The 15642-nt window shown below is 27.6% G+C and overlaps 1 protein-coding gene across 1 annotated transcript; it reads left to right on the forward strand.

Moving 5' to 3' along the window:
* Nucleotides 1–807: 807 nt before the first annotated feature.
* Nucleotides 808–1557, forward strand: LOC145836271 (kelch-like protein 23). Its single transcript, XM_082944090.1, has one exon. It carries the CDS (start codon nt 808–810, stop codon nt 1555–1557), a length of 750 nt encoding a protein of 249 aa, XP_082800216.1.
* Nucleotides 1558–15642: the final 14085 nt, after the last annotated feature.

Genomic DNA, 15642 nt, shown 5'->3' on the forward strand with positions numbered 1-15642 from the left:
TCACATTAAGTGTAAAGTATAAGTTTAAATATATAACTAAGCAAAATACAGTTCACACTAATAAAAGTGTGTTGAAGTTTTTATCTAGTATTTGGTTATTGTAAATAATCTATTTTATTTTTATTTGAAGATGCAAAGAAGACTTTAGAAAAAAGATTAGTTTCAGCTTTAAACCTGAACAAGATTATGCTTTATGAGAACGATAATACTAGGATGACCTTACTAAACGACCACACCAAAAGTAAATTAGGTGTTGACACTGTTGTTACTTTTTTCAGTATAGCTAGAATTTTCAAATTAGCTGCTATTTCTGAGTCGTGCTTGATGTATATTGAACGTTGTTTTCAAATGATAGTTGAAACTAAAACATTTTTAGATTTAGAATTTAGTTTTTTTGCGAAAATACTTGCTAGTTCTGAATTAAATATTCATTCAGAAATTGAAGTGTTTTATGCAGCAAATTCTTGGTTGAAACACAACATTGAAGAACGTAGCAAATATGCAAAAAAATTGCTTTTAAAAACTCGCTTTCCTTTGTTATCTAAACATGGATTGAAAACAATTTTAAATTGTAAGTCATCATTTTCTGAAATCCATAAATGTAGAAATATATTAAAAGAAGTTATGTTCAGAAAAAAAAATTTATTGCAAAATAGTCCTAGTAAGTGTTATACTAGAAGGTATTGTACTCAAACAAACATTAATACTATAATATGTGGTGGTTATGATTCCAAGGCCACAAAAGTTGTCAAAACCACAAGACTAGTTGATAGTAGTAATTTTAACGATTTCAAGGTTCTTTCTCAAATGTATAGATTTAGAGAAAAATCAGATGCTGTTTGTTTAAAAGGAGAAGTTTATGTATTTCGTGGCAGTAATGATGCTGAAAAATCTGTGAAGGCTGTAGAAAAATATTCATTCTCAACTAACAAATGGAGCCTAATAAGCCTAATACCTGATGATAAAAAGTACTTTTGTGCTTGTGCATTTATGGATAATATATTCCTTATTGGGGCACTTGACATTCACAGACGTACAAGCAACTCTTGCTTACAATTCGATACGACAAAAAAAAACTGGCCAGATAAAAAATGGAAAGAAGTTTCTGGAATGAACGAAGCAAGACTTTCTGCAGTTTGTGTGATTTATCAAGAAAAAATTGTAGTTTCCGGTGGAATAGGACATGGTGGAACACTAAACACCGTAGAATCATATGATGTATTTGCTGATAAATGGTCGCGAATGCCAAACACGATAAATCGTTATGAAAAGCACAGTTTAGTTGTTGTAAAAGATAAATTGTTTGTCATTGGTGTTGGATATAACAATTGTGAAATATTTGACAATTATTGTAAAAAGTTTGTTGCTCTTAAATCACCTAACAGTTATATTAATTTAAACAAAGCTTTCTCATTTGGGAACAGAATCCTAATAGTTCAAAATAACGGAGACACAGTAATATATTATGATGTTGATAAACGTAAATGGTCACAAGAATCTTCTAAAGCTACAAAATGGCTTGATTACTTTTCTTGTGCTATGATACCACAGTATTAGACACTTTGAAAAATAAATTATTTGTATCTATTTTGATAATTTCAGTTTTGTAACTTCCAGTGAAGTTATTTTTTTGAACTTTACCATGACTTCTTATGATAATAATTTTCTCTAACTTTTAAAGGCTAGATTTTTAACGATTCTTGTTTAATTTTTTTCACAAAATAAAAAAGTTTAAAACTAATATATATAAGTTTTTTTATGTTTACATTTGAATAGTGATTGAATTAAAACTTTTTTTTATTTGCTTTTGTTTGAAAAATTATACAAAAAAAAGATATTTGGATAGACTTTGTTCCTCAACAATGATCTAACTATTTTTTAGAATTAAACATTTTTGTTTTGATACTTAACTTAAAATAACTTATTAGTAATAAAAGCTTAACCACATACTTTATTTACTATATAATGGAAATTTTGTTGTTAGGAAAAACGTCTAAACTTATTTAGATCTCGATTTTTTGATTATAAAATTAAACGTGAAAAATGGGTTTCCGAAGTGACTTAATTTTTCTTATTTTCAAAACATCCCTCAACAATGACTAGAATGTTTTTGAAGATTTTTACTTTAACGTTCAAAAAGACTTTAAACCTTCCTTGATGATTGAAAAAAAAAACTATTTTTTAGAATTGAACCATTTTGTTTCAATACTAATTCAAATTTAAGTTATTAGTTATAAATATTAAAACTTAAACTTAGGTATACAATAAGATATTTTTTTGTTTAAGAAAGTTGTCTAAATTTATCTATATAGCAATATTTGATCACAAGATTACAAAAAAAATATTTTGATGTTTTATAGCTAAATATAAATAGATCTGCTTCAGCAAAGTCTTGTAATAAAAAAATGAAAATAAAAGATTTAAATAGCTTTGTTTACTATCAAAACTGAAAAATTAAGTGTGTCTTGAAATATTAAAATTCTTTAGTACCTACGTCATAATGACATACTAATAACGTATACGTTAAGATAAGAGCTTTAGTTCGTTGTTTTTTATTTGTATTTGAAGATCTGCATTCAGGCAGCAAACCTAATAAATAAACATAACCGTATACCTGTGTTGTTTGTTTATGTTTTTTGTTTTCGATTTAATGTATAGAGAAATTTTATACACATTTCAAAATTGTTTACTTTTGTGTAGCTTGAACATAAACTACTTTGCACAATCTGCTAAAATTTAAGACTCATACGCAAGTTTTTAATTATACCTGCTTAAATACTACTTATTATCTATATTCTATAAAACCATTTTCAAGAATATTTTCACTTAAAATAAACAAAAAATTAAAATGCATACGAAAGTAACCTTAGCAAGAAGGACTCGTAAAACACTTAAAAACTAGGAACAATGTAGGATTAATAATGTTGTATGAGACACTTACTTTTAAGAAAACTATTGTTCTTCCACGCACTTACTACTGTTTTGTTTTTCCTTTTCAATTCACGATTCTCTTAAATTGAATAAAGTTTTTTATATTTATTTGGTACTTTAAGTTTAATATTATTTTTAACATCTCAGTTTTTAGTTTTGTTCATTATTAGAATTTGTAAAGTCGCTAATTAGTATTTGTTTTCAAATAAACTGTGGTAATTGGTGCATCAGGTCCTTAGACTAAACTTTCTGAGTATTTTTTTTATGTCGCTCAATGAAAAATAGTAGCTAGGTATGGTATAACTGTTTAGCATTTACCACTGTTTAATTGTAATTTAAGATTTAGTGAAATTCATTTTTCAAATATTGTTTGCTAATTAATAACTACAAAAATAAATACAAACGATTTTCATCACAAAAATAAAAACAAAAAATTAAAATGCATAAGAGAAGTACCTTTTGCAAGAAGTACTTATAAAAAATTTAAAACTAGGAACAATGTAGGTTTAACAGTGTTCTTATGAGAAACTTACTTTTAAGAAAGTTATTGATCTTCCGCGCGTCTACTACTGTTTTTTATTTATTTTCAACTTATGATTCTCTTAAATTAATTTAAAACTTTTATTTACATTAAATGCTTTAAATTTAATGTTGTCGTTAACATCTTAATTTCTAAATTAGCTGTATATTAACAGTTATAAAGGCGCTGTTTTAGTATTTATTTTCAAACTAATTGTTAGTAATGTAATTGGTGCAAATAAGGTAACTGGTGTAATTAAGAGTTTCTAGATTTTATAAATTTACTACAATCACAGTATAACACCTAGTTTGTCTGCTAAAAGCTTTTTAAAGTTACTCTCAACATTAGAGTGGGCATATTTTATAGCTATCTTAGGTGGCCTAGTAACTTTCTAAAACATGTTCATAAAAAAATGTTTAAATGGCAAATTGCAATAGTATAGTTATATGTTTAGTAATTCATCTAGGGAACGGGTCTGAATTGCAGAAAGATAAAGTTGCACGAGGTTACTAAATTGCACGAAGCCAAATTTGCATCTGGGCACAAAATTGCACGAGGAACAAATTGCATGAGGAACAAAATTGCACGAAGACAATTTTTCACTAAGTGTCAATTTTGCATGAGTTAGATTTTTGCACGAGATAAAAAGTATACAGAAAAAAAACTAAAAAACATATTTAAAAAAAAAAGTTACTGACCGAAGGTAAATGTTAGGGGTAACAATGATATTAAAAAAAAATTATAATAATAAATAAAATATAAAAAATAAAGTAACTTACCGACCGAGGGTAAGGGTTAAGGGTAACAGTGATAAGAAAAAAACATAATAAATATTAAAGTTAATAAAAAACCTTAAAAAAATAATAACCCGTGCAAAATTGTCTCCATGCGAGATTTTCTGCTCAAGCAAAAGTGTCTTCGTCTAATTTTATATCCTTGTGCGAAAGTATATTCGTGCAACTGTGTCCCCTCGTGCAATTTAGACAGCTACACATTCCTCTATGCAGTAAATACCAAGTTAGGAGCATTTTTCAACATAGTTTTAGGTTGTGAAAAACTTACACTTTTACACATTACAAAAAACAATTTCCTGAGTATTAGCTTATGTTTTAATTTTAATTCTTTAACAAAACATATAAAAATTCATGTGATACTGACTAAAAATCATAAAGTAATTAGGTAACTATAAAAATTTGCTACTTATGCAAACACAGTACTCTATAACTAGTTGTTAATCATTAAAGTTTCAAAGACTATATCAGTTTTAGAACTTTTACTTTTTTGCACTTTTCTAAAGGTGAAAATCGTTTCAAAGAAGATACAAATAAATAATTATTGTACTATTTATAAAGTTACTAACTAAAAAAACTGGGAACGGGTCACTTTTGCACGAGGGGACACTTTTGCACGGCGTCACTTTTGCACGCAGGGTCACTTTTGCTAGGCGACTCTTTTGCACGAGCGTCACTTTAGCACGAGGGGACACTTTGCACGACGTCACTTTCGCACGAGTGGACAATTTTGAACGGCGACTTATTTACACGAGCGTCATTTTAGCACGACGGAACACTTCTGTACTGCGTCACTTTTGCACAGAACTCACTTTTGCACGAATGGTCATTTTTGCACAAGAGTATAACAAAGTTAGAATAAAAAGAAAACTAAATAATATTAAAAAAAAAAACAAGATAAAAAACATAAAAAACATTAAACACTAAAAAGAAATTAAAACAGTTACCGATCCAGGGTATGGGTTAATAGTAATAGTAATAACAAACATAAAAAATAAAATACAAAAATTTACAAAAAAATAAAAAACTAGACAAAAGATAAAAATAAACTAATAAAAAAACAAAAAAGTAAAATAAAATAACTGACCAAGGGTAGGGATTAGAGATAACAGTAAAAGAAAAATACATACTTATCCCTAATAAAAATTACTTAAAATAAAAACAGAAAAAAAGAATTTCAATGATTAAAAAAATTTACCGACCGAAGTTAAAGGTTAGAGGTAATGGTGAAATTAATAAAAAATCAATTAAAGTTAATATAAAATGATAATATTATTTAACATGTGCAAAAGTATTTTCGTGCAAAAGTTACCCTTTGTGCATAACTGACTCCGTGCAAAAGTGTCCACTCGTGCTAAAGTGACGCTCGTTCAAAAGATTTTTCGTGCAAAAGTGTCCCCTCGTGCAAAAGTGATACCTACCAAAAATAACTATATTGTAATTCGTTATTAAATTAGTTGCACTAGCCTAATAAATTTTAAAGAATAGTATAATTAAAATAATAAACGTTTACTTTACTTGAAAATTTTAACGCACGTCTTTATATTTAGAAGTGTTAATGTGATATGCACAACAGACTACTTTGCTTAATTTTTTTTATTTCAAAACTGAAGCCATAATAAAAACTACATTTATTAAATATTCAGACTTAATTAAATACAGATAGCTGTCATTTTAGTTTGTTTTAAGTTTTACTTACCTTCATTGATAAAAGAATATATTATTTTTTCAAGTGTATGAACTTGCACTTTTGGACGTACAAGTTAAAAAAAAAGAAAATAGATTTTTAACTTCGGTGTACTGAAAGAAAACTTTTACAGGATGTTATTTAAGTTTTCAATCAAATTATAGTTTAAAAAGAAAAGTAAATCTAATTAGAACTTTGTGTCATCGTGCACACAAAATTTGTTCCCCAGAGTTGCTACTAGGTGAAATCAAACAAATCAAAACATTTTTAAACACAAACGGTTACCCACAAGAGTTAATTAACAAAACAATTCATTTACATGTGAAAAATTTGGATAGAATAAAGACAATAGGACCGTAAAAATTAGTATTTACTTTAAAAGTTCCATTCACTGATAAAAGCTCAGATGAAAGAAATGTTAGAAAAGAAAGTTAGACAATCAATAATAAATACTTACTACTTAGCAAACCCTAGAATTGTTTTCACCTCTAAGCCTCCTATTTTTTACCTTACCTATGTTTTCACCTATTAACTTCAGGTGGTAAGGATTCAGTATCAAACTTAAATTAAAGCTGTTATACAGCAAGTTATATTGGATTTATGACAAAAAATCTAATGAAATGAGTAAAAGAACACATACCAAAATATGTAGAGAACTTTTGCTTTTCAGATAAGAAAGAAGCTATACCCGTCAAGGTTATAAACGCACCTAAACGTTCATCTATTGCAGATCATTTAGTTAATAATTCAATTTGTGCAAACAGCTATAATATAAACAGATTCAAACTCATTAAAACTCGTAGTAATGTTTTCTATTTCATTAAATTAAAATCCGCTTGTTTTTTGTTAAGGAAACATGTTTTATATAATTAAAAAGATTCTGACTATTCTGTTTCTTTATTTCCGTAACACTTTAGAAGGATTGTTTTCATTTTATTTATGTCTAGTTTTAGTGCAGTGTAGATCAATAACAACGTAAGTAAATTTATTTGATTTTATTTGTTACTAATTGCTTTTGTCTTATATTAACCTCTTGAACCTTATCTTAATCTCTTGATTACTTTATGATTACTTGAATACTTGTTACTTTATAATGAACTATAAAAGTTTGTAAAATTTTTTAACTTGTTTGCTTTGTACTCTACCGATGCAAATTGCTCAAAATGTATTTAGTGTTTTTGAAATTGTGTGTATTGTGTAACTTATTGTATGATATAGTAATTAGTGATGTACCGGACTCACTATCCGGGTCCGGATCCGGCCGGATATTGCCATTTTTGTCTGATATCCGGATCCGCCCGGATCTTAATATCAGACAGAAAGCCCGGTTCCGGCAGAATTCTAATTTGAAAAAAAATTCCGGATCCGGGTCCGGCCGATTCGGATCTAGTTAGTAAAAAAGAGCATACAGAAAAGTATTTTTTCAAAAACAAACCCTGTTTAAATTAAAAAGAGTCATTTTCGTCAAAAAATACGTTCGAAAATTAAACACCTACCGTGATTGGCTCATTTTGTACACGTCACTAATTTGCTTTTGTTTACATTTAAACTATGAAACAAACATTTCAGAAATGCAACTCATTACCTATGTTGTAAAATTAAAAACTTTACTACCAAATTGTCAACCTTATGGCTAGCTGTTCTACTGATTATTAGATAAAAGTAATTTTAGACTCAGGCTAGTTTATACTTACTATAGCTAGTTTTTTTAACTTAAACAGTGACAACCCTGCTAGTTTGAAAATTTTTGGAAACTTTTGAAAATCTAAGGCTGCCTCAGGCTAGTTTAGTTTTTCATAAAAACTCAGGCTAGTGTTAAGATTTTTTGAAAAACTCATGCTAGTTTTTTTTTTATATTTTGAATTAGTTTGAGATGATCCAGTTTTCAATATTTAGTGATTTTCTAGTTAGTTTTGTTCAAGAACTTGATTTTAATTGATTTTAGATTAGTAAGGCTATAGGGGGTCCACCTTGATTTTTACAAGTTGATCTTATTTGATAGATTTTAATCTTAGCTACCAGATACTTTTTACAGCTTAACAAAATTCAAAGTAGTTTTCGAGATACAAGGGGTCAAAGCCGGCCAGCTCAATAGCTTTCTTATAGAAGGTGCAAACTAAAAAGGCGAAAAAAAACCAATTCACTAAAAATTTATCTCCTCCTGCAGTTGTTATGCAATCTTTTTACAAATTTTCACAGTTTACTCTTTACTAAATTTTAAATCATTTGAGTGAAGGATTTTTTTTTAAGAAAAAATCCTCATTTTCAAAAAAAGGTGTTTTTTTGAGTTTTAGACCTTAAATTTTTAAACTTCAATAATTAGTCGGAAGGGGTTATAGATTTTTTGGTTTTTAGAAAAGAGGTCTTATAAAAATAAGTTTGTGAAACTCTGCTTAAGACCAAATGATATATAGAAGATTAATTACAAATATAAATAATAAACATAACTGCAAATTACGGAATGGGTCAAATATGCATGAACACACGTTTGCACGATGGGTCAAATATGCACGAAGAGACTCTTTTGCACAAAGACAATTTTGCACGAGGATACTTTTGCACGGATTCTTTTGCACTAAAAGAAGATTAAAAAGCAAAAAAAAAAATTGAAAATAAAAATTTACCGACCAAGGGTAAGGTTTAGGGGTAATAGTGATAGTAAAAATAAATAAGGAAATATTAAAACCTATTAAAAAAAATATGAAAAAAAAGTTAACAAATCAGTTACCGACTGAGGGTAAGAGTAAAAGCGTTGTTATTATTAAACAAAAATAGTGATTTAACCAAATAGGTTATCTACTTTCGAGCTAGCTCAATATAGTTACAAACTTATTCCTAAGTTATGAATAAAACACGTTTTGAATAAATGCAATTTAGTTTATTTCAAATAATAATTCTTAGTTCTGAAGAAAGAAACTATTAAATCACGACACAAATAAAACCTAAAAAAAGTATTAACAATCGTAAAATTATTTAAAATACTAACATCAACTCCGCGATGTAGACGTTTTCTTTATTCTCGAAATTTGTGAATAAAACGTTAGACTTAATCGTAACTTGATCGTACCGCGGAATAACTAAGCAACTAACGCGTATTTGAAAGACAAACGCAAATATATACGCATTGAAATGAAATTAACTCCTTGAAATAATAAAAATGTTTGTTTTTAATACTGGAAGCACGTCACGAAATCTGCGTAAAACAGTTTACAACATCCGCTTTAAAATACGAAAATGAGATGTTAATATCATTACATTATTTATTTTTTAATTTTCAATTTAGTGTTTAAAGCCTGGTTTTAAATAATTTAAATCCTTAAAACCTACTTAACTTTTAACTTTTTTATAATTGTTAAAAGGGCGGGTCAAAAAAAAAGTAAGAAAAAGAAACTATATTACTTATTATCTCAAAAATTACATAATTTACAAAAATTAAGATAAAACACAACATAAGGACAAAGTAAAAATGATAGTCATTTAGTTGTCTTTAATTATTCTCTCCGGCTTACTTGTCTTCCAGCTTCTTGCCATCGGGCTTCTTGTCATCGGGCATTTTGTTATCGGGCATCTTATCCTCAGGCTGCTTGTTCTCGAGCTTTTTTCTATTCCGGCATTTCTCTCCCGGTTTCTTCTTCTACGGTGGTTTATTTAGCTGGAACGAATTGTTTTAATTCGCTTGTTCTTCTCTAAACTTCAAATTCAAAAATTCATCGAAGTCACTTGTTGACATAGAAAAAATTCATCTTTTCATTGTCCATCATTGTAGTATTAATTCATTATACAAAAATAAGCAGCTTAAAAAAAAACTTTTGAGATATTCTTCCAAGAAAGTTCAGTAAAAGCTATTATGTTACTTTGCCAAAAGACAATAACGAAACTGTCAGTATTTACTTTTAAACCCACAATTTTATACAAAACAAAAAAAAATTAAGCATTTAAAGATGCATTGAATAGAGAATTAATAGTTTAAAACACATGAAACATTTTAATTTTGTTTTTAACGTAATAAAAACATATTTTCTTAATATTTTACTCGCAAACTTTTTAAAAAACAAAACAGAAAACATTTTCTTTAGAGTATTTTACAAAACAATAAGTAGTATTTTCATGCACAAACTTTTATAGGATTCAAGTATAAAGTATTTCTTTTTAAAGCAACACAAAGTTAAGCATTATAGAAATTTATAAAGAGAAAAATTTAGCGAGTGCTTTTTTTCGATCGTTAACAGTCAAAACTAAATGGCAGTTGAAAGTACTTTTAAGTTCAAAATTTATAGAAAAAATTTATCACGAGTCGAATTTGAAAGCTTTAAACTTGAACTTGATTATTTTACGAGCAAAAAAATCTGGCAATTTAATTTTGTTTTAAAATTAGAGAAAAATGTAGTTACTAAAATTTTAATATAAAAATAGGCTTATAAAACTTTTTTATTGTATAATTGTTGTGTCTTAGCTTTCAATTAATAGTTCTATTACCAAACTGCAACTTATAATATAAAAAAATTTATAAGACATCATTAAAAGTAAAAAAGCTATAAAACTTTACAATTCAGAAATTTTGTGAGAAAAGAATACAAAATAAATACACTTAATAGTTTCTTTCATTTTAACTTCTTAAAAAAATTACCTGAGTTTAGAAAATATTAAAATAGATTTTCATGTCAATAAAAAGTTACAACTTTTTACCATTATTAAAGTATATTTTGTTAGTTTTGCGAAAATATTTATATTTTATCTTCAAAAGGGCTTTATGATAAATGTTAAAAGTTTTAGACCTGCTATTAGTAATTCTGACTCTTTTTTATTCTGTGTTATAATTTTTTTTGTTAAAGGAATCAAATACTGCCAAACTGTTTTTCTCTTTAGCTAATATGTTGCTTGATACACTAGTTTCTGATTTTGTTTTTGAAGAATTGTAATAGCCTGAGTCTTGTTTATAACTTTTAAGCTGCACTGTTTGCACTTGATATTTTGGCTAGCTATCATACTTTTTATTTTAACTGATATTTTTCTGCTGTTGTTTCTGGTGTTTTTCTTTGCTAAGTTTACCTTGTTTTGCTGTAAAAGCAAAAACTTGCTTATAAGCTTTATTAGCTTTTCTTTTCCGCTATTGAGGGTTACTTGAATAATAGTTTCCGCTTAATCTTTTTTGTTGAAACTTTTGGTTGTAGTTTGAATTCTTATCTACAGCATATTTAGACCCTTGAACTGTTTTACCATTAGGACCTGTAACGTTTGCGGCTTCTGACATGCTATTTTTACCTACAACAATATCAAACTGGACTTTTTCTCCTTGTGTAAGAGACCTTAAGAATTTGTTAGGGTTGTTTTTGATGATAGCTGTATAATGAACAAAAATATCGCTGTTCCGATCATCACGATGAATAAAACCGTAACCTTTGCGAACATTAAACCATACTACTTGACCAGTTACTCCAAATGCTATGATGTTTTTGGTTACCTGAGCTTTTTCTTCGGCTGTTTGTGACGCCTTAGTTATATTAAATGTTTTTGTGGGTAAGTATTGATGACATGACAAACACTGTGCTATGTTAACATTATTACTACTATTCCCATTGTATGATTTTCTTGGTTTAAAATTATCTCTATCTTGATTATGTTGACGATAATTGTAAGTATGATTAATACCATTATCTCTTAAATGAAAATTTTGTTGATTATTACGACAAACTCGCTTATGGTAATTTATTTTAGACTTATAATGATTATGCTCATACTGCTGTAGTCTATCGTAATTAACTTGCTTAGGCATTAATGCATTATAAGCATTCCATATGGCTTGTCCTTTTCTTTTAAAAACTTCTAAGCTTTCATCAAAATGTTGCCTAATCTTATCTTTGATCGAAAAGGGCATTAGTATGCAAGAAAAAACTTAATTCTGTCCTGCTCTGGGCATTTAGCCCAACTCACGGCTGTAGCAAATATTTTATTAAAGTTTGTACAATCATTCCAAATGGGGATTTTATCTAAAATTTTAGCTAACTGATTGTCCCTAAAGATAAAAAAAAATTTTAAAGAACTGTAATTTCTTTTACTTCGTTCTGTAATTTTATAGTAGTCTGACAACTCTTCTCTCGGCCAAAGCCCAGTTAAAAAATTATTCTTTTCTGTATTACTAGAAATAATTTTATTTTACATTTCCTCCTCGAAAAGACTAATAATATTACGGGGGTTTCTTACAAAGTCTAACCTTTTAAACTTTTTACTCAGTCTTTGCGCCTTTAATGTGTCGCTAAAGTTATTAAAATTATTTTGATTACTATTTTTGTAATCATCGTGAAAAAGTTCGCGTTTTTCTAGCATCACACGTTCGTAATGTGGTGATCTAGACTGCTTTAATCTATTATTTAACTTTTTTTTGCTTTTGCAAAATTCTTAACTCTTCTTCATTTGTTAGCTGCTTAACTTCGCTTGATTTTCTATATTGTTGTTGAATGCTGTTTGACGGATAAAATTCAGCATTATCATTTATCATCTCTGCTTGATGAGAATTATTAACATTGATATCGTCATTGTTGTTTGTGTGTATTTACTCTGTTGACTGCTTAAAGATTCTTAAATCAGAAGTAACAAGGTTCTCAATAGACACTGCGTGGTTTCCACTTTAACCAAATAGGTTATTTTAATGTTGGTTTTGTTTAAGGTCTTAACTACGTGGTCTCCAGTAACTTACTAACTGCTATACTTACGAGTAGAAGTTACAAAACTATTTCCCAAGTTATGAATAAAACACACTTTGAATAAATGCAATTTACTTTATTTTAAATAATAATTCTTAGTTCTGAAGAAAGAAACTATTAAATCACGACACAAATAAAATCTATAAAAAGTATTAACAATCGTAAAGTTATATAAAATACTAACATCAACTCCGCGATGTAGACGTTTTCTTTATTCTCGAAATTTGTGAATAAAACGTTGAACTTAATCGTAACTTGATCGTACCGCGGAATAACTAAGCAACTAACGCGTATTTGAAAGACAAACGCAAATATATACGCATTGAAATGAAATTAACTCCTTGAAATAATAAAAATGTTTGTTTTTAATACTGGAAGCACGTCACGAAATCTGCGTAAAACAGTTTACAACATCCGCTTTAAAATACGAAAATGAGATGTTAATATCATTACAATGAGAAATCCTAATGAAGATTTTTGATCTAATAAAGAAAACAAAAATAAAAAGATAAAATAAGTTATAAAAAAACGAAAATAAAAATAGAATAGTTTCCGACTGAGAGTAAGGTTTAAGAGGTAATATTGATAGTTAAAAAAATAATAACAAAAATTAAAGTAAATAAAATAAAAAGCAATTAAACATGTTCAAAATTATTTACGTGCAAAAATTGACCTTTGTGCAAAAGTGACCCCTCGTGTAAAATTGACGCCGTGTAAAAGTGTTTTCATGCAAAAATTACCCTTCGATTAAGTTTACCTTCGTGCATATTAGACTCATACGCGCAAATTACAGTTTAATTTCTATAAATTATTGTTTTTAAATACTAACACAAAAAAAAAAGGAAAACATCATTTGATAGATTTTTCATAGAAGTAAACTTTTTTTGTTTTGTTCATAGGTAAAAAAATAGCTCAACTGATACTAAAAAAGTTTATTAAAAATGTGATAAAATAAAACTTTTAAAAACACAAGGTCGAAAAGCAACCATAACTTTTTTAATGCTAACTTACTAACTGTTTAAAATATAGTTAGAAATCTACACTTTTTAAGTATGTAGCAGGGGTATAGCTTGGTACGGTTCTGCAAGTCTACAGAAACGTATACATATGTGCGAAAAAACTTGCTTTTATTTCAGCTTGAAAAGTTTCTGCTTTCTTAGCTTTTAGTATTCAAGTTATGCAATCCTAAAAGATAATTTTGACATATATGTACTCTTTAGCATTTTTAGTGTCGTAAAAATTAAAAAAATTAAATACATTCAAATTGTAACATTTAGCGCGTTAAAGCTTTAGTTTGTCAAAAAAACTGCATTGCAAAATTGATTCTAATGGAAGCTGTAGCTTCAAAATCAAAATCATACAATTTTATGTTACAAAAGTTTGCATAACTTGTTGTTACTATTGACTACGTTAAATGTTTGATTCTGAAACCAATATAAATGGTTTTGAGTTAAATTTAGGTTTTTTTATACTTATTTTTAATGAAGGGTTTTCTTGGTTTACACAAGTTGCATGACATAAAGAGTCATAGGGGGTGTGGAGCAAAATAAATTGCATTGTATACAGTTACCACTTGAACTTCAACATTCCATTTTTGATGTATTAACATAACTGCATGTTTTCAGATTAAATTTAATAACATTAAAGGTAGTTTAAATTGCTGTGTTCCCGCTAGGACGTGTTATTTCAGCTGTTTTAATTTTTGCAGATTCGTAACTTTTTTGAGCTAGCTACGTCCCTCGTATGTAGTATTATACATAATACTCGTATGCGTTCAAAACAGGCTAAAAATTTATCAATGTTCATAAGAACTTTAATGTATAAAATATCTGCAATTAGTAAACTCTGATCTTAAATGGAAATTAATAAATTGAAAATCTGTAAACCTACATACAAAAATTAACAAGAAAAACTAAATAGTATTTATATAAGCAACATGATCTAAGGCTAAAGTGTTGTTTTAAAGCTAAATCAATGATAAAATAAAATATAAACATTGATACTCAACAAAATTTAACTTATTAATTCTATATTTAAGTAAGAAATTAAAGTTATATATTATTATCACTATCAGTATATTTTTGAATAGTATGAGAGTTTTATTAATATAAGGCTAAACTTTTGTTAGTTTAAAGTAATCTCCAATAGTTATCATCACAGTTTTATCTTTTGAAAAACATAAAGCTGTTTAGTAATTATATATTCATTTTAAATATCTCATTGAAGTAAAAAATTAGTAACATAAATAACCTTATTGATCTTAAATTTAAGCCTAAGAAGTTGCATATGTATAGAATGGCTCAAAAATAAGTTTAAAACTTTTTACGGTTTTCTTAATTCTTTTAATATAAATATGCATGCTTGCTATAAAATCTATAACTTTTAAAATAAGTAAGCTGTTTTTAATTGTAATAGTAAAAAATGATTGTTTATAGTATTCACAAAACAATTTAAAAAGTATGTTCTAATTGAAAATGAAACAAATTTGTTAAACTTTTTCAACGAAAAAATTACTTAATACAGGGTTGTCACTATTTTAATCTAAATATCTTTAAAAAACAGGGGCTAAGCCAAAATTTTTTATGTATGAAAGTTTGGCTGTCTTCGTACAAAACTTTTTGGCAATACTGTGTCAGGAAATCTGATAGTTTATAAGGAGCTGATAACTACTCACCAGAGTTTACAATTTTTTTATTTGTAAACTTTAAAACCCACTAGATGCAGTTATTGAATAAGCTGTAGCAAAAAACCTTGTTGAAGACTCTACCATGGTGAGAATTGTTTGTATTATTTTTACACTAAACGTTTTTGTACTTTACTACCATTTTGATTTAGTGTGAGACTTTAGTGCTCTGATATCCATGTTTGTATTAAAATCCATTTACATTTATTTCTTTATCCTCAAAATTCTATAGCAACCAGTCCTTAAAGTTCTCATGTTGAAGCTTACTTTATTATAAATTTTATAGTTGTTTTTTACTCATTTTGTAAACAAAGTTTATATATTAAATA

This window comes from Thalia democratica, chromosome 5 (genome assembly GCF_965202585.1).
Source record: "Thalia democratica chromosome 5, ktThaDemo2.hap1.1, whole genome shotgun sequence".
Classification (NCBI taxonomy): domain Eukaryota; kingdom Metazoa; phylum Chordata; class Thaliacea; order Salpida; family Salpidae; genus Thalia; species Thalia democratica.

Coding starts and splice junctions, on each gene's coding strand:
- LOC145836271 (XM_082944090.1), top strand. CDS start 808: ATGTATAGATTTAGAGAAAAATCAGATGCTGTTTGTTTAAAAGGAGAA.